The sequence below is a fragment of the Abramis brama genome (genome assembly GCF_963993115.1).
Source record: "Abramis brama genome assembly, chromosome: 4".
Lineage (NCBI taxonomy): Eukaryota > Metazoa > Chordata > Actinopteri > Cypriniformes > Leuciscidae > Abramis > Abramis brama.
In genome coordinates this window covers 16,672,271-16,697,183 of record NC_139966.1, presented here as the reverse complement: position 1 = coordinate 16,697,183, position 24,913 = coordinate 16,672,271, and the positions used below count along the sequence as shown (strand labels likewise).

At 40.6% G+C, this 24,913-nt stretch overlaps 1 protein-coding gene across 4 annotated transcripts in view; it reads right to left on the bottom strand.

The window, feature by feature from the left end:
- The window catches only part of LOC311081722 (guanylate-binding protein 4-like), a 42,283-nt gene extending 26,556 nt beyond the window's left edge, over positions 1 to 15,727 (bottom strand). For 2 of the 4 annotated variants that reach the window (XR_014605991.1, XM_084112335.1), the window contains exons 1-4: positions 15,648 to 15,727; positions 15,095 to 15,273; positions 13,098 to 13,225; positions 4,347 to 4,456 (exon numbers count right to left, since the gene is read on the bottom strand). Coding sequence is in view for 2 of the 4 variants with exons in the window: in XM_084112335.1 (XP_083968461.1) it covers positions 4,347 to 4,456; positions 13,098 to 13,225; positions 15,095 to 15,269 (413 nt within the window). In the remaining 2 variants the exon portion in view is untranslated. Of the gene's footprint in view, positions 1 to 4,346; positions 4,457 to 13,097; positions 13,226 to 15,094; positions 15,288 to 15,647 lie in introns of all 4 variants that reach the window. The other 2 variants (XR_014605992.1, XM_084112336.1) reach the window with 1 other exon arrangement.
- Between the last annotated feature and the right edge of the window lie 9,186 nt (positions 15,728 to 24,913).

The window sequence follows — 24,913 nt, the reverse complement described above, 5'->3', positions numbered from 1 at the left end:
TTTTTCTTTCTTTTTTGGAAAGGATGTATTAAGTGATAGTAATAACTTTAAGTCTTTCCATTGTTAGAAAAGATTTCTATTTTGAATAAATGTTGTTCTTTTTAACTTTTTATTCATCAGTGAATCATTCTTAGTTCATCATTCTTTGTTCAGGCTGCCTCACAGCACCTTGATGGCCCATTAGCCATGGGGGGAGTGTCTTTAGTCACACCCCTGGTGTGAATCACATTAATATTCATGGCCCGATGCATACAGCAGTGCTGACACAAAAACTGACATGCAAAATTAAAATCATTATATTGTTGTTTGTGAAAGAGTGATGTCAGAATGATTTTCACATCATTTTGTAGAAAAAATTCTAGCCTACAAGAATAGTAATTCCAAAGTCTTGTGGACAACTATCCAGTATGTGTTAAATGTAACAATGTAACAATGTTTTTTCCCAAAACATACTAACCACGCATAATATTTTTTTTCTATAAAATGCAAACATGTACATCCATTTTGCTTACATATTATTGTAGCAGAGTTTGTGCTGAATACAACAAAATTACATGTTGGCCAATAGTATGTTGTAAGTAGCTGAAATAAGCACAAATGTCAGGTCATGTCAAAACATCTCTAGGGCCCCAAAAACACCTCAGACCCCAGAGGGTTAAATAGTATGGGATGTTTTGTCAAAAATAAAGCAGGTATATTAAATTATCAAGATGCTATTATAGTGTTTGTTCCAATATTCAAACTAATGAATCCTTAACTTTTAAATACGTATGATAAAATGTATACTTTTTACAAAGAAAGATTACACTTGAAATATTGTTAAAATTGTAATTGGTGTTGATTTACATGTGTTGATTTACACTTTTTAATAAAATAGCAAAAAATATATTTACAAGGTAGATGTAAGCAACATCTTAATAGGTCAATATAAACCTTCTCATTAAATTATTTATTAATGTTTTTTTTATTAGTGACACATTTGGGGAGAGGATATATTCTAAAACTTTCTGAAAATACAGTATGAGAATTAACTGCATAGTTACTAGAAATGTTTACCTTGGATGTTACACAATTTGCATGCATACAAAATAAGTCCTCACATTCTTTATTGTGGTATACGCTCTTAGTGACACCTGAATGTAAGGCTCATTATGCACAGTGTTGGGAAAGTTCACTTTCTACATGAACTAGTTCAAAGTTCAGTTCACAAATTTTAAAATTAACTAATTCAGTTCATAGTTCATTTTTGAAAATTTTGAACTAAGTTCACAGTTCCAAAAATAAACTAGTTCATAGTTCTTTTTTTCCATGTTGCTGCGAGATATTATTTTTCAAAATGATTGCCACAGCCCATATAGAACCACAGACAATTATTTTATCAATTTTAACACTGAAGCTATGCGTCAGATTTTCCCCATCCTCACCGACCTTGTCATAAAACTCGTTTAAATGATCATATGATGCCTCCTTGCTGCTTTTTGTTTTGATTTGTAACGTAAGTGATGAGTCGTTCATGAACAATCCATTCATTGCGTCTTTCACGTGACAAATGAACGAAAGACTCGGAAGGTAAAGTAATTATTTATGTTCCCTGTAAACGATTTTTGACTGCATTATAATGATTTCTTAATTCAGAATATGATCAAGATTGCGTAGGTGGATGTGTTCTGGGAATTTGCCAGTTAATAGTATAACATTTAAAGCCCCTTAAATGAACGAAATGACTCGAAAAAGATTTGTTCATTTTGATGAACGAGATCGAACAAGAGAGTCAGTAGACACTGGTGGCTGGTGTTGCCAGATTGGGTGTTTTTCCGCTACATATTAAGGCCGGTTTACGGCGTGTTTTAGCCGGGTTTTCGCCTGGAAGGCTCTATAGAAATCTGGCACTCTATTGAGCGAAGTTAAACTGAGAGAGTGTGGCGTTCACAGACCCCAGAATGAACGAGTTCACAGTAACGTTCATCAGGCAGTAATACAGTACGTTCAGTTCACGTTCGCCCAAAATATGAACGATTTCATGAACTATCGTTCAATGAACGCGTTCAGGCACAACACTGATTATGCAGCTCATTATACAGGTCATTGTCTTCTCAGGTGTGAATCACATCATTATTCATGATCATTCACGCCCCCATGTATATTGTCTTTTCAAACAAAAAGTGTCTTACAAAATTTAAATCAATTTATTGTTTTTGTGAATGATTAGAAAGGATCATTTTCAGATCATTTTGAAGCAAAAACTCCAGGCGACAACATCCATTAGTCAAAAGTATTGTGGACACATATTTAGTATGTGTTTTGTGGCCTTATTTCAGAAACTTTAATTTTTTGTTTTTTCAATAACCATGCATAAACATTATTCTCTCAAAAATACAAAGATGTACATACATGTTGTACATACTACTTCATCAAATGTTCCTTTTCACTTGGCATTCACAAAAAAACATTATCGGTATCGGGCCCTATATTCATTAAACTGCTCCGATACATAAGGGTGTACATCAGTGCACGTGGCAGCAGGACACCCTAGGCCGGAGGTCTATGATCGACTTTGTGGTCATTTCATCCAACCTCCGGCCGTATGTCTTGGACACTCGGGTGAAGAGAGGGGCGGAGCTATCAACTGATTACCACCTGGTGGTGAGTTAGATCTGATGGCGGGGGAGGAAGCTGAACAGACACGGCAGACCCAAACGTACAGTGAGGGTCAGCTGGGAATGTTTGGCCGAGTCTCCTGTCAGAGAGATCTTCAACTCCCACCTCCGGCGGAGCTTCGACCGGATCCTGAGGGAATCTGGAGATATTGAGTCCGAGTGGATCATGTTCTCCACCTCCATTGTTGACGCGGCCGCTCAGAGCTGTGGCCATAATGCCTCCGGTGCCTGTCGAGGCGGCAATCCCCAAACCCGGTGGTGGACACCAGAAGTAAGGGATGCTTTCAAGCTGAAGAAGGAGTCCTATCGTGCCTGACTGGCTTGTGGGACTCCTGAGGCAGCTGACGGGTACCGGTAGGCCAAGCGGACTGCAGCCCGGGTGGTTGTGGAGGCAAAAAATCTCCCACCGACACGTCTTCCATTGAGGAAGCAGAGGCTGAGGGCTCGTAGGTGGACTCGTCGGTCACCCAAGCTGAAGTCACCGAGGTAGTCAAGAAGTTCCTCGGTGGCAAGGCACAGGGGGTGGATGAGATCTGCCCTGAGTACCTCAAGTCTCTGGATGTTGTGGGGCTGTCTTGGCTGACACACCTCTGCAGCATCGCATGGCGGTCGGGGACAGTACCTTTGGGATGATGTTGTCGTGCTGGCCCCATCAGACCAGGACCTTCGGCATACGCTGGGACAGTTTGCAGCCGAGTGTGAAGCAGGCTGGGATGAGAATCAGCACCTCCAAATCCGAGACCATGGTTCTCAATCGGAAAAGGGTGGCTTGCCCACTTCAGGTTGGTGGAGAGTTACTGCTTCAAGTGGATTAGTTCAAGTATCTTGGGGTCTTGTTCACGAGTGAGGGAAGGATAGAACGGAAGATTGACAGACAGATCGGTGCAGATTCTGCAGTAATGTGGTCGATGTACCGGTCTGTCGTGGTGAAGAAAGAGCTGAGCCGCAAGGCGAAGCTCTCGATTTACCGGTCAATCTACGTTCCTACTTTCACCTATGGTCATGAGCTGTGGGTCATGACCAAGAGAACAAGATCACGGATACAGACGGCCGAAATGAGCTTTCTCCGTAGGGTGGCTGGGCGATCCCTTAGAGATAGGCTGAGGAGCTCAATCACTCGGGAGGAGCTCGGAGTAGAGCCGCTGCTCCTCCACATCGAGAGGGGCCAGCTGAGGTGGCTCGGGCATCTGTTCCGGATGCCTCCTGGACGCCTTCCCGGGAAGGTGTTCCGGGCATGTCCCACCAGGAGGAGACCCCGGCTGGCCTGGGAACGCCTCAGTGTCCCCCCAGAAGAGCTGGAAGAAGTGTCTGGGGAGAGGGAAGTCTGGGCATCTCTGCTTAGACTGCTGCCCCCGCGACCCACGCCGGATAAGCAGAAGAAGAAGATGATGATGATGATGATGCTCCAACACCAAAAAACAATACCACAGTTTGCAGAGTACAGTACTTATGAAAAGAGACACCAACATTAGAGTAAACAGAGAGAAGAATGGATATAACAGAGAAGGATGTCTATGAAGTAAATGTATCAAAATTAATAGAATGTTAGACAAATGCATTATTAAACGAAACGCAGAGTGGATTAAGTGCTTTGAGAACACATCCCTTTTTCACAGACATCCCTGGAAAATTTGTAAATGAAATGAAATGTCAACTCGAAAAATGTATAATGTATGAATGAAAGGATACTGCAGTTCCTCAATAGCCCTGTTGTCGATCGTCCCTCGGCTGTTCAGGACTATAGTGCTACTCAGAAGGACGGCCAGAGAGAAGATCTTGGTATCATGCTTTGAGTCCCCCTGAAACAGATTGAATACAGTCATTTGACAAAGAATGACATTGCAAGATTGTTAGCATACATAAACCCCTGACAGCATAGTGGATCTGTGCACACCCCAGTGGTAAATATGTGTCAGAAACTAACACATGAATGGTTAGTGATTTCCAATTTGTGAATTTATTTTTCTTTTGAACCAGTTCTTTTCTGTGAAAGAGCTTCCATCACCTCCAGCTCTGCCTGTATCAGTCCCTGTGCATGCTGCTTTTTCTCCGCATCAAAATAATGTTCTTTAAATCCCGGATCTAATACTGTTGCAATGCAGGACAGGCAGTTAGACTCAATGGGCCCTATCTTGCACCCAGCACAATTGACTTTGTACACCGACGCATGTATCATTCCTATTTTGCACCCGCGCACAGCAGACTTTTCCCTCCACAGACGCACGTCGGTTAACTAAGAAATACACTTGCGCTCCCGGGGGCGGTTCAGCGCAAAGAGGAGGCGTGTTCCGGCGCAAACGTTCCCTCATGCTATTTTGCAGGTTTAGAAAACAATTCCGCCACTAACCGAAAAAAACTAGTTTAAAGTCAGTGGCGCGTTGCCCATGTTATTCATATGCTATTTTAAGGGCGCATGCTCTGCCATAATCAATGTAGCGTGTGCACAACGCGCATACACTTTGATTCTCTCATCTACACAGAAGCAGCAGTTTTAATTTTTGCAAATCATACATTATTACGATAGATAGATAGATAGATAGATAGACAGTTTATTATAAAATCATACATCTAGCTTATACATTTACCCAAATTATCATACGCCTGTTTAACCGAAGCTAATTTGGGTGTGTTTCTCCATCCCCAACGTCACTTCTCTGTGTTTTACGGCCCTGACGAGAACGTCGGTCTCCTCGGCTGTGAACCGCTCCTGGCGTGCGCCTGGCAAATCCGCCGTTATAATAGGAATCCGCTTTAGAACAAGCGCGCCTGCTCTTAAAGGGAATGTGAGATGACGCTCTGATTGGTTTATTTCACGTTACGCCCAAACCACACCTATGAATAAAGAAACTACTTCAGACCAACCCATTTTAGATTTGCGTCGGGCACAAGAGTCATTTATCCCGCCGTTATAATAGCAACAGCGCCCAAGACCCGCCCTCAAAGTTACTTGCGTTTCGCGCTTGATACTTGCGTTTCAGACCGTTAAAATAGGGCCCAATGTCTTGAAAGAGTGTGTTTATCTTGTCATATATTCTCATTGGTTCATTGTTTGATTGTACACAGTTGTCCCTTGTTAGTCATTAATCTCTGTGTATTTATAGCCCTCATGTTTATATTGTCTCTTTTCTAGTTTTGTTTGTGTAATCCAGGGGTGGGCATACTTTTTGGCTCAAGGGCCACACTGGGTTTTAAAATTTGACAGAGGGCCGGCCCAGTAGCAGACTATGAAACACGATCTCATGAAAGTGCGTATCTATACCACGAATTTTATTTCTCGTGCCATTTATACGCCAAAAATGTTTTTTGCGTGCATATGCTATGCACAAACCCCCTGGTTAGGATTAGGGGTGCGGAGTGCGTGCCTATTATACACGCCATAAAGTGCGTATCATATGCACGCGAAAACTGCGTATCATAAGCACTACAAATACAATTCGTGGTATTCGCACTTTCATGAGATCGGGCTGAGCAAGCACATTTACGTTGTGGCAATGTCTGCGCGAAATTCAACAACTGAGAGACGACATTCTGACAATAGGCCTACATTTTTTTATGCTAGATATCCCCCATTTAGCATGTTATGTTTTGAGGTTAATTTTTAATTAGTCAGATGTTAGATAATTATAGCCTATACTTTTTAAATATTGTTTATCCTTATTATTATTTAATGGGCCTAACAGTAAATTAGAAACAAAACACCTGCAAGTGTACACTTAGAAGAGTAAAAATGACAGAAGGTTACGTTAATTCAACTTTATTAAAACTGCATATGGCAATCAATTTGCACTTCCAAAAGTCATACATTTGTGGAAAAAAATTAAATAAACGAATATACAAATTTATTTTAAGAATAATAAAATAAAATATTTTAATAAAACATAAAAAGCAAAGGCAGATCAGAACATTTAATGAACAAAACCGAGTTCTGTACATGGCAGACGTCAGGGGAGCGTAGTCGAAAGCCGGGCGATAAAGGTCGGTAAACGGAATCAGTCAGGATACATCCACAAATCCAGAGGAGCAAAGAAACTAAATAGCAGACAAATCAAAGGAAAAACTAAACAGGTGTGCAAGCGGTTACCAAACATTTTTTCTCTGTGAGTTTCCAAAAAAGGAAAAAACATTAACGTGCATCAAGTCTATGCGCTTAAGTCGCTGTCTGTTTGGTTTCCATGGTGACGCGTCATTGCTTGTTACGTGACACACCGCAGCCACAACAGCGCTGAATGAATGATAATCTGCTTTTATGTCATTTTTCCTTTTTTACATTTGTTAGCTATGGCATGAAATATCTGATATTCCGATTATTCCAAAGTATTGCAAGAAAAAGGCAAAATGAATGCGATCTTAAGACAATTTTTTAAATACTCGACGGGCCGGATTAAACAGCCTATGTGGCCCGCGGGCCGTAGTTTGCCCACCCCGGGTGTAATCCATTGTTGGTGAGTTTATGTTTGTTCAAGTTTAGTTCACACGGCAAGTCAAGTCTTTGTTAATGTTGTACGTTTGGAATAAACAAAACGTCTTGGTTTCTTAACCTTGGTTTCCTGAGATAACGCAAAAGAGTACTGCGTCGCTAGACGACATGGGGAAGCTCACTCTGAAGTCAACTCCAACTAGACAGAGGTTTTGTGCCTGCAGCGTAAAATTTTAAAACCTCCAAGTTGTAAAGTATGGCGAAGGTGGACGCACAGATGTCGCCAATAGACGCACCACTGGACCACACCCAGGAAGAGATGGTGGAGTGAGCCTTCGTGACCGAAAGCCCTTTGGTGCGACCACCAAAGCATACAAAGAGCTGCTCTGACTGTCTGTAATGGGCAGAGCGCTGGATGTATACTCCTAAGGCCCGAACAGAGTAAGTGAAGTTGACGCTCATCTTCCATTTACATTCCATTTACATTTAGTCATTTAACAGACGCCTTTGTCCAAAGCAACTTACAAATGAGGACTAAAGCAAGCGAGTCATTGTGAAGAGGCAAAAACAACGCAACACTTTCAAAATACAAAGTTCAGGCATTGCACAGAGTAGCATAAGCCAAACAATGGAGCATTAAAGGAAAAGGAGAGTTTTTTTTTTAAGCGCTTTAAGCGCTCACGGAAGAGATGAGTTTTCAGCTGTCTTTTGAATGTTGTCAGGTCTGCCAAATCGGAATAGCAGACAGTGTAATAACTTGTGCTTTTGAGGGCCCTAAGGACCATAGATAGATAGCAAGAGGGTATGGTAAGAGGATGAGGCGGGTTGAGCCTCCGTACCCCTTTCAGGAAGCAGACGACCACAGGAGCGTGGAATTTGAGTGTGGAGGGGGTGCGACCCGTATCCATTAACTCTTGTAAGAAGGAGAGTACCATTGGTTCTTCACATGAAGTTGGGTCTTGGCTCCGGGCTGAGCACCATTTGGAGAAAACAGACCACCTAAGGGAGTAGAGGCGTCCTGTGGACGGGGCTCTAGCCTCAGATATAGTGTTTAGGACTCACTGGGAGGTCCTTAAGTTCCCGTTGAGGTATACGTGGAGCCATACATGGAGGCCCCGCATCTTGGGTCGTAGATGCTAAATTGTCCCGTTCGCCTGGGAAAGGAGGTCTTTCCTCAGGGAAATTGGCCACGGGGCTAAATAAACTCGGGGAACCAAGGCTGGGTCCACCAGAAAGGGGCAACCAGAAGGACGGTACGCCTTTCTTCCCTGATCTGTTTGATGACCTGATGGAGTAGCGCAACCAGGGAAAAGGCATAAAGGGGAAGGCTGGGCCATTCGTGGGCCAGAGCATCCATGTTCTTTGTACAGAATATTGGGCAGTGAGAGTTGCCTACGGAGGTGAAGAGGTCGACCTCTGCCTTGCCAAAGATGCTCCAGATTGTTTGAACCGTCTCGGGATGGAGAGACCATTCCCCTCGGAACATGGACAACATGTCTGCTCCCTGGTTCAGTCTGCTCGGCACATGCACTGCTTTCAGAGAGCGCAGGTTGTGTTGTGACCATAATAGAAGGCGTCGGGCTAGTCTGTACAGAGGCCGCGACCTTAGTCCACCATGGTGGTTTATGTAGGACACTACCGTCATGTTGTCTGACCGGACAAAGATGTGGTGTCCTATTAGGTCTGGTTGGAAGGTTTTGAGGGCCAGAAGAACCGCCATCATTTCCAGGCAGTTGATATGCAGCTGCTTTTCTGTGCTCAAACAGGAGGCAGAAATCGGTCTGCCCTTGCATACAGCTCCTGAACCCGTATTGGAAGCATCTGTGGTGACCACCTTTCTTTTTGAAACAAACCCCATGCTTACTCCAATCTGGTAATGATTGGGGTCCTTCCAAGGGCCCAGGGCTCTGATGCAGCTGTGGTCCACCTTGACATGGAGGGGACCTGATCGCCATGCGTGAGTTGGGACCTTGGGTTTCAGCCAGTACTGGAGGGGCTAGCATACGCATGTGCAGCAGGCCCAGTGGAACTACTGCCGATGTAGAGGCAATGAGGCCTAGCATCCTCTGAAAGGTTCTGAGAGGGGAAAGGGCCCCTGCTCTGAACGAAATGGTGAGCTGCCACTGAGCCGCAAAAAGTGAGCACAGCAAGACGAGACTTGCACTCTCACTGTGAGAATGACCATCTTTGATGAACGCGGCTTGCGTGGGCACAGCCCTAGCAAGTGACATGCTCATTGGTGTGGGGCAGGTTTCACCTGATAGCCACAGGAGAGAGACATAATTTTCAGTTGCAGAGCTGTCAGCACTGTGCTTGCTCTAGCAGTGGAAGCAGCACTGGGGAATCCAATGCTGCAGGGAGAGTGAGACTTAGCCCTGTTCCCTCAGCCATGTGACTCCATTGTTTCTCCATCTTGTGTTTCTGAGAGGGAGAAATATGCTATTTCAGGGAAATAAGCTGTGAAGAGCACAGAAAATCACCTATAATAATCGTTGGATAGCCGCAAGGGAACAGTGAAACAGCTGTAGCAGCGCCGAGTCAGCTGGCCGGAGCGTGCGCTGATCAAAGGCCGCTGGTTTGCTTGATTGCAGAAGAGCACTCGTTCCACTGCCTGGCTTCCTCTATGGCGAGAAGGCTTCTTCGAGAATCAACGAGGTATGTTCATCGCTGACAGAAAATAAATCTGATTCCTATGGCGAAATAAGCTGCTTTTATTGGCAGACGCCCCGCCCCGCCCAGAGCCGTAGAGAGAGAGAGTTGCGACAACGGAAGTTCGAAATGCTTAGTTGTCACGTGATTCGCGTAGACCTCAGATAGTTCCAGGAAGTGCTTCAGCGCCAATTCAAATCGATGGAGTTAGAGAGCAGAACTTTGATTTCTGGTAGTTTGTAGTCAGTAAATTAATTGATTTACAATATGTATATAATACACTGATATGTGAATGTAGTATGTGTTTGTAGTTACAGAAATGTTATTTTTAAAAGATAAAAATCTGCTAGTATTTAATGTTTATAGTGGTCAACCAGCGTTGCCTGCCGTTTGTTAACATATTTCTGGCTAACGTTACCTTGGTTAAAGACCGTGTTGCAGTTGTTTTGAAGTATTTCAAGTATTTCATTTAGGTTCGCGTTTAAAGTCTGTAGAGAGAATGGTGTCGTCTTAGCGGCCCCTAATTTAATAACAAATGATCGTTCCGACGGAAGCGAATCAATGAACAATAACTTTAGCTGGAAAATAACTTTATTAAAGAACCGCTATAAAGCCAAAACAATCTCTGTTACCATACATTACACGTGTATCTCTGTAAAGCTGCTTTGAAACAATCTACATTGTTAAAAGTGCTATATAAATGAAGATGACTTGACTTGACTATTTTTTGTTCTTAAACTAGAATGTTATTTAAAGGTATCACGTAAATAATGTTCACTATGGTTTCACAAGGACAGAGACTTGCAGGTAACAGGTAATTGTCTTAAATCCATTGCAAACAAGTAAAATGTAGAATTTATTAAATTAAATTTCATTAATCTTAATGTTTACAATGCTTATGCACCCCATGCACTTATTACTGTATAAATTAATACATATATTATATATTAATGTATAATATATTAATGTATAATATTACATTTTCAAACAAAACATGATTATACACACACATTATTTCATTAGTGTCCATGTGCATTATTTACTTTTAACATAATTTGATAAATTTATTACCTACATTTCTTTAATCTATAAAAATCTATTTATTTGGTTATTTTATTATAGTAATTACAGTATACTGCATCGTCCAGAGGAGCCTTAATGATGAGTGCAAAGGGTTGTAGATCTCTCTCAAATACTGGTAAAAACTGCTTTCAAGTATGGGTAGGTTGGTACACTTTCCATGTCAGGTGAATTTAAACACTTAGAAATGCTTACAGCTGAAACTTGTTTAAATTTCAAAAAGTCAAAGTTCATGACTCAAAAATATACATTACATCAGTTTATATATATATAACTATATATATATATATATATATATATATATATATATATATATTATTATATATTATATATACTTTTGCATTGATTTAGCACAATGGGATTTATTAATGTCTAATAAACTGCACGTCAAGCATGTTGTCTGTCATTTCCTCTATGTTGTTCTTGTGGTGTCTGACACAGAGAGGAGAAAATATGCTGAAACTGAAGGTGAGGGTACAGCGTCAGTGCAGGGAGTCTTCATGATCCACTGAATCCCTTTGAGCTTCTTGTGTTGAAAGAGATAAAGGAGACAAAAACGGGACAAATTATATACAGTAGTAGTATATATTACATGTTGTGGTATTTAGTATTATTTCCCATTTAGTCTAGTGTGATTTGTTTTTTAAAATGGCTTGCTGCTTTTAAGCATTGTTTTTAATCTCACAAATAAACTTCCATTTCCCATCAATCCAAAAATCAGCTGAGCTGAAACATAATATAGACAGCCTAATAGTCAGCAGAAACACAATGTCTAAAAAACTCCACCCATATGTTTTTGTTACTCAAAAATGCAATCTAAAATAAGGATTTTGTTGTTGTTGTACATTTAATGAGGAATGAAACAGATATTCTCATTTTATCACTTCCACATATCACACTCCCCAATGTTATATTTAACCCCTGTTTAGAAGCCTTTCCCTCTTATTACACAACAAAGGATAAAACTGCATTAATAGAACGGGTTTAACCATTAATAGGCTGCTCGTGGTTTGTTATGCGCTACTAACTTTATCCAATGACCTATCTTTTATCTGATAACGTCCCCTAAAACTACTAATTTAGAGATCAATAATCAACTAGCATGCTTTAATACAAGTAAATTTTATTCAGATGTACTGATACAAACGTATTCTTTAAACGTCTTACCTTTTATAAAAGTCCATCACAAACGGTCTGTTCTACCGCGCTGCTGCTACTTCCGGGAACTATTGAGAGGCTCCACGAGCCGCCATTGCTGTAAAAAAAGCGTTCCATTGTAGTCAATGGAGATGTCGCAACTCTCTCTCTCTATGGCTCTGGCCCCGCCCTGCCCTTTTCGGGGGGCTCTGCGCTGCGATTGGCTCACGCAAACATGCTGCTTTGCCATAGGTTCATGCAGTTCCCACCGAGCAGCCAACGGACGCGCTCAGATCGGCTCTCTGTTATGAGCCAGTCGTCAAAGTAATTCAGGATGCGCATCCCCTTCTGTCTCAGGGAGGAATGTCCTGCATCCATGCACTAAAAATGCATGGTGCCAGAGACAGTCTGAACGGTTGGACTGTGTTCTGGTAGGCCACCCCTTCGAACATGAATCTCAAAAGCGGTCTGGGGCTATTTGAATTTGACAGTATGCATTTTTCAGATCCACTGAGAAAAACCAATCCCCTGTGCATAAAGAGAATGGCGGAGAACGAGATATCAATGAACGCGGCTTGCAGGGGCCAGTGGGCTCAGATCGCCGCTCTGTTATGGCTGTGCAGTGGCACTGCGTTTTTGAATTAAAGGCTTCAAAATTTGGAGAAAAGGAGTCTAGCGACTTAATACGAGTAAACGTTCTGAAAAGGAACTTGGGTTCATTACATCATCGTTCTCATCGGCTCTATGTCAGCACCATTACAAAAAGCTAGACTGCCAACAATGAACCCAGCAGTACACCTCCTGCACCTCTTTCAAGGTGATCATGTCATTGAGGATTATGTCGCAGATTTTTGTGAACTATGTTCCCAGGTGGATTTTGATATTGTGGCACCATGCTGTGGACTGTTAAAACTATCTAATGCCCAAAAGCAACAGCCCAGAAACCCTTGAGGAATATGCAATTTTGTGTAGCAGTTCATAGTTTACAGTGGGAATTGTGGATGAGGGGCTCCACAATCCCGTCTAGAGCTGCCCTTTGAGGGGGGGATATGTTATGTTTGGTTTTGTTTCATGTCTTTTATTTTGAAGTTAAGTCATGGTTCCTGTGGGTCACGTGATTATTATTATTAGTATTACTCCATATAGGCTGTTGTCACCTTGTTCACGTCTCCTAGTCCCTCTGTGTCCAGTAGCACCAGAGTGGTTCCTGCTTTAGTAGGGTGAGACACACACCACATCCAGATGCCCTTCGTCTTGGACTCAATGGTGCTGCCCAACGCAAATCCTAAAAGAGAGAAAGAGCAAAGAAACATGGAACACCAATCACCAAAATATTTTGTCCTTGTCAAATAGAGTAGTGTCTTATTTAGATTGTGTGCTTAATTTCATATTAAATAACAGTCTTGCTGAACTAGAGAAAGGTCTGATGGCAGAAGGGCTGAACAATTATCTGTAAAATTGTTTTCTGACAGATTTCCACCAGGATCTGTAGTTGTTAGATTTTGACAACAAACATGACAATACGAATGTCTTGATAACATGTTTATTAAGAACTACCACTTAAGAGGCAAAAAGAAGAAACATGGTTCCACTGTGGCCTAAGCTTTCTGACAAACAGCTGCCAAACCACTGTGAAGAATGGTAATGTAACATTCTCATTTTCCACTAGATATTTTCCTCTACATCTCATCAGCAATTTTGATTTTGGTACACTCTGCAGCAGCTGACAACTAAGGAGCGAATGTACAGTGATGTGACATAACTGACAGATTCAAACTGTACTTTCGCGCTATGGCTTGTGCTGAGCCAAAGACGGACGCTCTCTGCGCTTGTCATATATCACAACTATTCAGTGTTTTTAACCACATAATATTTATTTTAGGTTTCAGATATTTAAATACATATAATTTATAACAAAACAATACATTTATAGTTTATAAAAATACACAATGGTGTTTATGGAAGCAGCAATAACAATCCATTCAAATATATTTGCCGACGTGTTTTATTCATATCAGATATACAGTGTAAGTAACTATAAAGTTTACTCTGTTCTTCTGCCAGTTCACCGGCCACTTACTTTCATGTATTTTGGGAGAAACTGATGAATTCACGTGCTGTAAAAAATCAAACAGACAGGAATCTCTGAACTACGGCCCAAACAAACATGGCGGCACCCATCTCACGTTACAGATCAAGATCATTTATTAAGGTTTTTAAACGACAAAACAAACTCACTTACATGTATTTGAGAATCAGAATAGACGATAGTTGATGACATGGTAAGCAAGTTTCTTAATATTTAGAAATAAAAGCGCTACATCTGTCATACAGCGCTATTTTGGCTGTGGTGAATTACGTGCCAAGCATGATGCGTCACCATGGAAACATGGGGGGAGGGGAGGGGAGGATCGCGATGCCGGCTCAACATCGTGATGTCTGTCAGCCATCGCGATGGACAGCTTTTCTTGGCCAAAGACCGCCCAAGAGGACGTTTGACGTTTAAGTTTAAGGGCACAAAAATACAATGTCGATGTCCCAACAATAACTGACCGGCATGCATCTAATAAATTATTCAATCAAGAAAGTTATTCAAGTTTACTGCAACAATGGAGACGTGAACTTCCCATACTTTTGAAAATCCAGCGTTTAGTTGATCCTGGTAAGCACTCATTGTCACAGTTGTAAACATGATGGATTTCTTCTTACATGAGTTGTTTTGACGTCACAACATTTGTTTCAAATTGGACCTTTACAGAACGTGACACACACGCATCTGGGAGGGACATCCTGTAGAATTAAATTTTTGATTGATGATTTTTATCAGATCATGACTTTGAAACTCCCGAAGTGTATCCAGAAAAGTGTGACATATGCATTAGATGTTCACCTATCATTCTGTGGGTGTGACGTCTGAGGCTGAGACTAGGCTGCAAGTCACATTGTCATAGCTATTCTACCAGATATTTTGCACAGTGTACAACACACCATGAACCTAGCTTCTCCGTCAAACCTGTGGTTGAGAGATTTGCACATTATCACCACATGACTACATATGAAATATGGTTACTGGTCTTAAAAAGTCATCAAGTCTACATCAGCAGCAACTGTCATTCCATGTCTCTTTGAATGTTGCTGCCTGTATAGATCTAACCTGTTTGTTTCTCTGCGAGGCGATTCATCAGGTAGGACTTCCCGGTGCGGTAGAGACCCACCACGGCCACCACCACCACTGGCTCCTGGATCTGCTGCAGGATCTGTAGTGCTGACTCCTGCACACACAGCTTCCCTTCTGACCCAGTGTCAATCAAGCAGACTGGTACGTCCATGGTCCTTACACACACACACTTACATTTTGGTACAATTACAAGGACTTTATATAGGTGTAATGGTTTTTATACTGAGCAAATAATATTTTCTATACCCTACCTCCAACCCCATCTCAGACAGTTTGGATTTTTTAGCTAATTCTGAGTACACCTACATTTATGGGGCCATTTTCGGACATATAAGTATTTCAAACCAATATATACACACACTCACAGATCTGATTTAATATATACATGGATATGCATTCATACATTTTTAATAGACACAGATAACTATTAAATGCATGTTTCCTTTACACACAAGTTTACAACACAGAACAGAGACATAAATAGACCTGAGTTATATAAGAGAGAGCTGTAATCTTACTAAAAACTTACCTGCTCTCTGTGATTTCTCTCTAGTTCTGAAGGACGCAGTTTGAGAGCAGTTACTTCCTGGTAGCCACCCTTAAAACCACACCTCTGAATCCAGCCCCATTTCTTCTTATTGACTGGCAGTGAATTGTGGTTTCGGTTATGGTTGTGTCTGCTTGTTTCTTGTCTTTGGAATTGTACATGTGACTCGATTGCCAATGATTAATAACACATCTTTAGTGTGTAAATTTCTTTTTTTATTTAAGTCCTAATTATTTCTTTTAATAATAATTTTTTCACATATATTCCTTTGCTGAGCACAATCTCACATATAATCTTTATTATCAGGTTTTTGGGATATGCATGAATCCATTTTAATGGACTTTTTCTTGATAAAGATTAAAAGCTCTTTTAAAGGGTGCAAAAGAAAGTGTTTTAGAGATTTAATTTTTTTGTGATTTACTCGTTTCCTGTTTTTGAAAGAAAATTATATTTATGTTGAAATGATGTAATGCGCCCTTAGAAAGGTTTGAAATGGTATTTTAAAATAACAGATTTGAATTGTGCAGATGTGGATGCTCAGATCAAAGAACTGTGTGCCTTTTGACTACCATCTATGTCAGGGGTCTTCAACTTTTTTCAGGGCAAGGACCACTTAGGTGATAGAGACATGGAGCAGGGACCCCTGATACAAAATGTGTCAAAAAGAGCTACATATTAAGCATATACACTTTGAATTATCAATAGAAACCAACCATATTATGATTACAAATCAGTTATATTATATTAAGACAGTAGATCAGATCTCTGCACATTATTATTGTTGCACATGCATCACTGTCTGTATATTATTTTTTATTGTTAAAAGAAGATTGAGATTTATGCATCATAATAAACATGTTGAGATAAAAATCACAATTCATTAGTTGTTTGCAGTTGTTGTATGAATTATTTGAATGGATTTGCAGTCATGCATTTATTTTATTAATCAGATGGACAAATTAAACATTAACCTGAACTTTAGCCACAAGTTTCTTAAAAATTCACATTTTAATTTTATTAGTCAGATGGACAATTAAACATTTACTTGAACTTTAGCTTAAAGTTTACTAAAACTTAACACTTCAATTTGAGTGCAGATGTAATGTGTAGCAACGGTTCCACCATTTTGATTATAAGATTCATTAATATAAGTCATTACTTGTACTAATAATTGGAATGCAATTTAAATATATATTTATATATATATATTAATACTAATATTTCTCTTGTAGTCTATTCTTCTGGATTTACATTGCGCATATACAGTATATTTTGACATGCCATATTTTTGTCCTGTGCTAGTACTGTATGTATCACTATGTCAATTGCAATTTCGAGAGTGAATCCGGGATTTATAAATAGATGTCACTTACAAAACTTTGCAGTGTGTAATTGGCCATCGGTCCTCTAGTAGCATTAAAAACAATAATTTTATTCAATGGATTGGTAGTTATATAGCCTCGAAAGCGCTAATGAGCGCTCACTTTACAATCACTGAAGAGCTGTCACTCATCTCAGTTCATGATCTCACAACGTTCAATTAAAATCAATAAAGTTGTACACACTCTGCATAACGAATCTCTTACTTACATTGTGTCTTTCTTTGTTATTGAGAGGATTTGCAAGAGGGAGGGTTGCGGACCCCTGGTTGAAGACCCTTGATCTATGTGCATACCATCTTATCAGTCTAGACTTACGAAGAACTAACAGCTGTAAGATTAGCTTAGATCAGTGGTTTTCAAACTGTGGGTCGCGACCCACTTGTGGGTCACACAGTGAGAAAAGGTGGGTCGCACAAAGGCACTTAGCTGCAGCTAAATTTACGTTACGATGAGTGAAACTAAACCAGTCCGATTAATGACCAAACGACTCTTAGTGAGTTTTAGAGCCCGCCAAAGTGAATTTTTGTCCCGCCAAAGTCTTATTTGATCGGTGAGTAATGTAGATGAACTGCTGCGCTTGTGACAGGGCGTATGTTTAACTGAAAGAACGAGCATAGAGAGAGAGAGAGAGAGAGAGAGAGAGAGAGAGAGAGAGAGAGAGAGAGAGAGAGAGAGAGAGAGAGAGAGAGAGAGAGAGAGAGAGAGAGAGAGAGAGAGAGACGGTCGCGCGCGCGCACTCTCTCTCTCTCTTCGGAGCCAGGCGAAAGTGTAAACAAGACTTCACCGTCTCCAAACTAGGCGCTGTCTTGCTCTCTCTCCCTCGCACATATTAATCAAAATAAATCGACACGGTGGTAAAAGGTCGGAAGACCAAAATTTCATGTGGAGCATTCAGAGATTTTTTTTTCCTTAATTACCGCTGGGTGTGAATTGTGCTAAATAAGTTGTTGCCTTATCTTCTCTGAAAAGCGATCCGGACATTCAGCTGACATAAAACAACACTTTAATTAAACGAAAAAAACTATCCAGTGATGAAATGTTTTCTGTGTTGACACTAATCTTGGATGTCCATGTCCTAACTGCTGGGATAATCACACAACGCGCACACGTCCAATTCGTTAACTAATGACTCTTGAACGATTCATTTTAATGAATGGTTAAAACAACTGATCTTTCCAACAGTGAACTCAGGAGATGTCTGAATCGGTGTTTAACTAATCAGTAACACTTTACAATAAGGTTCTATTTATTACATAAATTACATAAAAAGTACAGTTTGCTTAATCAAGCTTAAGCTTTAAAATAAATAAAACCCCTTGTTTTTTTTGAAAAGCATATGACTAAATGTTTCCACACAGTGCTATCAAGAATCGATAAGAGAATCGGATCGATAATCAGAATCGTCAGTGGCATTATTATTATTGATAAAATCTTATCATTTCCCATCCCTATGTGAAGACGGTAAAATTATAATCAAACATTAAAGAACATACATGTTTTTTTAATAGTTTTTTTAAGAGTTAAAAGTTTAAAATATTTTGCTAACATCAGGTCTTGTCACTGTCAGTCTTTTTACATCAGTGCAAAACTAGGGTATGCAGATTAAGACAATCAGCATGCATTGATTAATCCCATGGCATGTAGCAAAAAAAAAAAAGGTGCGACCAAATCATGCTGGTGCGACCAACTGAGAAAGTTGGTAGCACCAGTGCAAGTGGGTCTTGAGATTGATTATACTTGTCTAGGTGGGTCCTAGAATGAAAAACTTTGGGAACCCCTGGCTTAGATAATTACGAACCAATTACCATTTCAGTATAACCAATCATAGTGAAGAAGACTTGTGTAACTTGCGTTTTTTTATTAACTTAGTTGCAAGGTATGGATATGCGTGTATTTTTCTGTCCTGGGAGTGCTCCCGGCCATTGTGGAATAAAACTTTGTTCCTGCAAAGAGAAACTTGTGTTCTTGAATGCTGCATCTTGGAAATAGGAGTACTAAAGATTTTACGCCCAGATGATCAGAAAATAGTCAGTGTTAGCGTTGGAGAGCGTTGGCCCGATTCAAGGTTTTGTCGCAAACAACTTTTTTCCACAAAATCCTCAATTGTGTGGTGTCATTATGATTATTTTACTGCTTGGGATCATCAAAGCCTGCACTCTTAATCAGGCTGCCTCTGACATGATACCCGCGATAGCCAATGAGAGCAAGCAAGCTTCACCAACTGGATGTTGCGTACTTCTATAACTGAAACTTGGCAATTGCAAACATTCAACAAAAGTGGAGATATAGAAGTGGAGAAAGAAGACCAACCATATTATTTTTTTCTCCTTTGTTTAACAAAACTCACGCCAGGAGAACCAGCTGACGACGTTGATCGTCCTCCATTTGTTTTTATTCTCAAGTATATTTGATCTTGTGTAACCCCTCTCACCGGGTTACCATCCGGGTAACTTCCATCCGGGTCACGGCACCAATGTAACCCCTCTCACCAGGTCCTTCACACCCCGCTCCGTGCGGGTCTCGAACCCGGGTCTCCGGCATGAGAGTCAGGCGCTCTAACAAGGAGGCTAAAGACTGCAGCCTTTAGCGTCTGTCGTTAGAGCGCCAATTGAGATCAGAGGAGTGAGGTTTACTCGCACAGCAGCTACTAGCTGGCCTCCGTTACACTTGCATATCTGTGAGATCTCGTCTCACTGTAAAAAAGATACTAGGATCGACAGGTGTGTGGTCTCTTGGTCTGGACGAATCTTCTAGTGTGTGTATTCGGAAGATTATAATGCTAAAAATCGGTTGAAACTGCCTGTGGTCTCATACAGTTTTAAAATCGGTTCAGATGTGAAAATGGTCTACTGTGTCCCAGGCCTAAGTCCTTCGCTCATAGTGAGACAGTTATACTCAGAGTTATGATCATGTGACTCCCAGTAGGGTGGGGATAGTCAATAGATGCTAAAGACCTGGTACTCATCCGTGAGTTAGGGTAGTGATAGTAGTTTTTAGATGGGATGGCATCACCATATTCAGGAAAGGAATTACCCTTCCTGAAGTATTGTATTGTATGTATTCGGGATGGGAATTACCCTAAAATAGTTTTTGTATTGTATTTGGGATGGGATTTGCCCTGAAGAATTGTATTTACAACTGGAAGTTGTGGAAGCATATCACATGGCAAACCAGGAACTAAGACTGTGAGCATGAATACTATATAAGACATGAACACATAACCAAAACATAAACAACGTGACATATTCCCCTTCAGGGAATATTATATTCCCTGGACAGCTCCAGACTATAGGTACACCATACCTATACCATAGGTACACCATAGGTACACCCACCCCAAAACAAAAACAAAAAGTCCAGGAGGGTGGTGGAGAGAAGGTGGTCCAAGGGGAGGGATGGAAGGCCAGGCCCGTGAAGGGTGTTCGGCCTAGGCCATGGAGCAATGGCGTGAAGGATCAGGTGGTCATGGTGAGGCCAATGGAGATAGGAAACACCAAGGTGGCGCTGGAGGGACTGGACACCCAGGCAGATCAGAAGTAGCTTGGGACAGAGGCATAAAGGCAGCCTCCCATAAAGGCAGCCTCCGTGGCCGTAGCGTCACTGCCGCCTCTTGAGGGGCTGTAGCAGTCACTACCGAAGTGGAAGTGTATGCGGCTCACACGCACCAGATGGTGCCTGCCAATACAAGAAGTGTAGCTAATGGTGGCAGGACCTTTAAGACTACTGTATTTGAAACCACAGGACTTGGAAACACAACAGCCATTAAAAAGGGAAGTTCAATGCTGGACCAAGATCTGCATCGGCACAGCCCCACTGGAGATGGTGTCCACTTACATTTTTGCCAATTGTTCCAGAAGTCGGAAAGAAGTCAAACAAAATGATACCGGAAAGGTATTTAACAATAGATAGTCATCTGTAAGTGCATGCAATCTCTTCAGATTTATTTTTGAGTCACCTCTGCCAGTGACTGTGATTCCATGCTTCAGCTTCTTCACATGGCTTTTGTGAAAGACAAACTTGCATAAACGATCCGTGATCTTCATAAACTCAAAGGAAATTTCTCTGGAGAAGTTGGAAATGGGAAAGTGAAGCACATCTTGGAAGGGAAGAGTTTTTAGATGCACTCCCTGGGCAAGTTGTAAAACAAATGAGCACATTCTGCAGATCCTCTAAATTCAAATATTATTAAACCATAAGTATTACCTGAATAAACTATGCATTTTAAAAGAGTAATACAAAAGATCTCATGACAAACCTGTTAAAAAAACAAGTTACACATGGTGATAGTGTTTGTAAGGGCTCTAATAATAATTTGTTTACTATCAATAAATTACCATGTTTCAGCTTCAGAGAAAACTCTAGGTACTCATTCTCTGTTACGCCCAGATGAAACTAGGAGAAAACTTGACAAACTCGTTTGATTCATCGGCATCCTCATCTGATGATTTGACCTTAATGCAATCTGTTAGTTCAGTAACATATCTGACAGTATGTTCAGGCATGTCGAACATGTCAGGAATGTCAAGTGACTGTCAAACAACAACAAATGATTCATGGTCTATCAAAACAAATGTGTTATTCCATGAAGTACTAAGCAAAAATGGAGTTAGGAAAACTGGAGATTAATCTAAAAGAAAGCTGATCTATGATACTGTGTTAAATCAGTACAAATTTGTCTTTAATAAATGTGTTGCATCAATCCATTTTTTTAAAGGACAAGTTCGGTATTTTACACTTAAAGCCCTGTTTACAGATCGTTTCTGATTAAATAAACGCATTAAACTTTCGTTTACAAAGACGTGAAACTCACCGAGTGGTCAGGGGTGTTCACTGATATGCTCACACAAAAATCGCTGCAAAAGATGCTTTCCAACAGGTTTTATCGTAGTTTTTGTCCAACTCCATTGACTTGTATTGGATGTGCTGTGAGGTACGGTATTACTCCGCCGACAGAAACTGGACTGGAGTGTCTATTATTCAAGCTCTCAACGGAAGAATGTACGGGTGTGAGGCGTTTGGAAAGATAGGTCCACAGTTTTACAACGAATGGTAAAACACCTGTTGGAAAGCATCTTTTGCAGCGATTTTTGTGTGAGCATATCAGTGAACACCCCTGACCACTCTGTGTCAACTCTGTGAGTTTCACGTCTTTGTAAACGAAAGTTTAATGCGTTTTAGGAAGGATTGTTCCAGTGCACCTATGCAGCCATTGTGGAGGTGGGGGGGAAAGCGAAAGAAACCGAAAAAATTCTCAGGCCAGCAGCATGTGTCCAAATTTTAATCTTAACCGTTCTATTTCATCAGAAACGATCTGTAACCAGGGCTTTAAGTGTAAAATACCGAACCCGTCCTTTAAGAAAGTGCATTCACTGAGTCCTATTAACAACAAACTATCAAACTATTAATTTAATGCATGTTTATTCTCAAAAGCCAACAACATGCTGAATGTGACATTGTGATCTCTGATCTGAAAGTGAAAGTATTGTTGAACCATTGAAAATGCTTTTAAAATTTGATGTTACTTTTAGTTGTGTTTCAGTACTTTGGTTTTTACTTCACTTTGTCCACGTCTCCGAGTCCCTCAGTGTCCAGCAGCACCAGATTGATTCCTGCTTTAGTGGGGTGAGACACACACCACATCCAGATGCCCTTTGTCTCGGACTCAATGGTGCTGCCCAACGCAAACCCTGATAATGCCACACACACAAAAACAAAAAACTATGCCTTAAATGGATGTAACTGCATGATGATTCTAACAAGCTTTTGGATGTCATCAGCGCTGCCTGTGGGGCCTAACCTGTTTATTTCCCTGTGAGGCAATTCATCAGGTGCAGTAGAGACCCACCACCACCACTGGCAGCTGGATCTGCTGCAGAATCTGAGGGGAATTTGGCGTGGCGGCCATGATGATCTCCACAACTATTTCTAAACGTTTCATCTCAGGATGTTTCCCTTTGTAACAGTCTCGATATCTTTTGACCCATCCTTTACTAAATCTTAATCTAAAGCAATGTTTTAATCTAAACTTTATCTTTTAATTTGCCACACCATGCCAAAGGGGTTTTTGTGTATTAACTTTTTGATTTGATTTGTATTTATTCAAATCAAATCAATTAACCATCGGGATATTTCCATCAATACTTTTTTGTCCATCAGAGCGGATCTTCCTCACATGGAAGGACGATTCCAAAATATTTGTTGGGTAAAACAGTACCCTTGAAGACAAATCCTTGAGGAAAGCATGCTAACTGTTCTGTTGTTGGCTGCACAGATGAGCACAGAACACTATTTAAAGTCCCAGACTCAGAGGAGACAACAGAGCAGTGAATTTATTTTATTTTCAATGGAAATCCCCCAGAAACAGTAAGCAAAAACCTGCTTGTGTGCGCAAATCACTTCAAGCCGGAGTGTTTTCGCAACCTTGGAAAGTTCAAAGCAGGATTTGCATCAAAGTTGTACCTGAACAAGGGAGCGATACCAAATTAACGAGGCAAAGTTGCAGATGAAGAAAATATAAGCATTTTAAGTAATGCAATGTGTTTCTTCGATTCAGGCAGCTCCACTTTCGTGTGCTTTCCCTAGGCCTCCATACGCTCTATTGCATTATGCTAGCACAAACAGAAGTTGTGTTTGACAGAAATGTATTGGTGTTACTTATGACTCACACACAAAACAGCTTAGACTACTAATGTGTAAGACTTGACAATTTACAAAATGCATGGCCGTGCGGTTGAAGAATGACCACTCGCTGAGAAATTAAATTAACATTTGAACTCTCTCTTGAAAAACTAGCATCCCCATCCAAGATGAAATCACACTGAGTCAATCACCTCAGTATTGTATTAATTTACATTTATTTCCATTGACCTCTCTTCCCCCATCCATTCTCTCTCTCATGCTGAGATCACCTGAAATTCACCCAACAATCTATATGGTTTAATGTGAACAGTTATTATGTAACACTATACATGTTTGGTATCATTTGAAATGTCTCAGTGCGACTGGAACAAAGGTCTCATCCCCAAAGAAGTAATCCAAAAGGTAATAAAGTTTTTAAGAGTTTAGAGATATCTTGCTTACAGAGGAGGGTGGGTCTTTCATACAAATGACATCCTGCCCTCAAAAGGTGTAAACTCTGGAGACCATGATTAATGCGGTTTTTTTTGTCGTGGTCTGAGTATATAAAGAAATGTCTCAAGAGGCTCAGGGCGATTTGTAATGAGATCAGCCTGTAATGCTGAATGTCTTTCAGACACTCAGCATTATGTATACTATTTTCCTGAGTCAGGTATGCATCTTTTACTCTTTACCTCAGATTATTTGATGTTATGTATTGATCGTCTTTGAATTAATTCTGTAATTGGCATGATGCATTTACCTGACTAATAATAAATTGTTACATTTGATTTCATTCTGACTTACTCAGTTATTAACTTTAGTAGATTGCGTTGTATCCTTTGTTTCCGCAAAGCTACGACAAGTGTTAGATAGGGGCTAGATAAAAAAACTTTTTTCTTTTAAGGTCCTCTCATTAACATTCTCTTTCAATAACTTGAGCCTGAAGAGCTTATAGAGTTTAGCACTAGCAAACCTTACATTTTGTGAAAATCTCCTTTAATTTCATTATTTTTATTGTTTAGTGTAGCATGTAGAAAGCACAATTTCATTGAAGAGAAACTGACAAATCTAATTGCGTAATTATCTCATTATTTGTCTCAGTAATTTATCTGAATATTGACAGTTAGTACTCAAATAATTAACCACCCCTATGCAACACACACACACACACACACACACACACACACACACACACACACACACACACACACACACACACACACACACACACACACTGGTTTTGTTTTT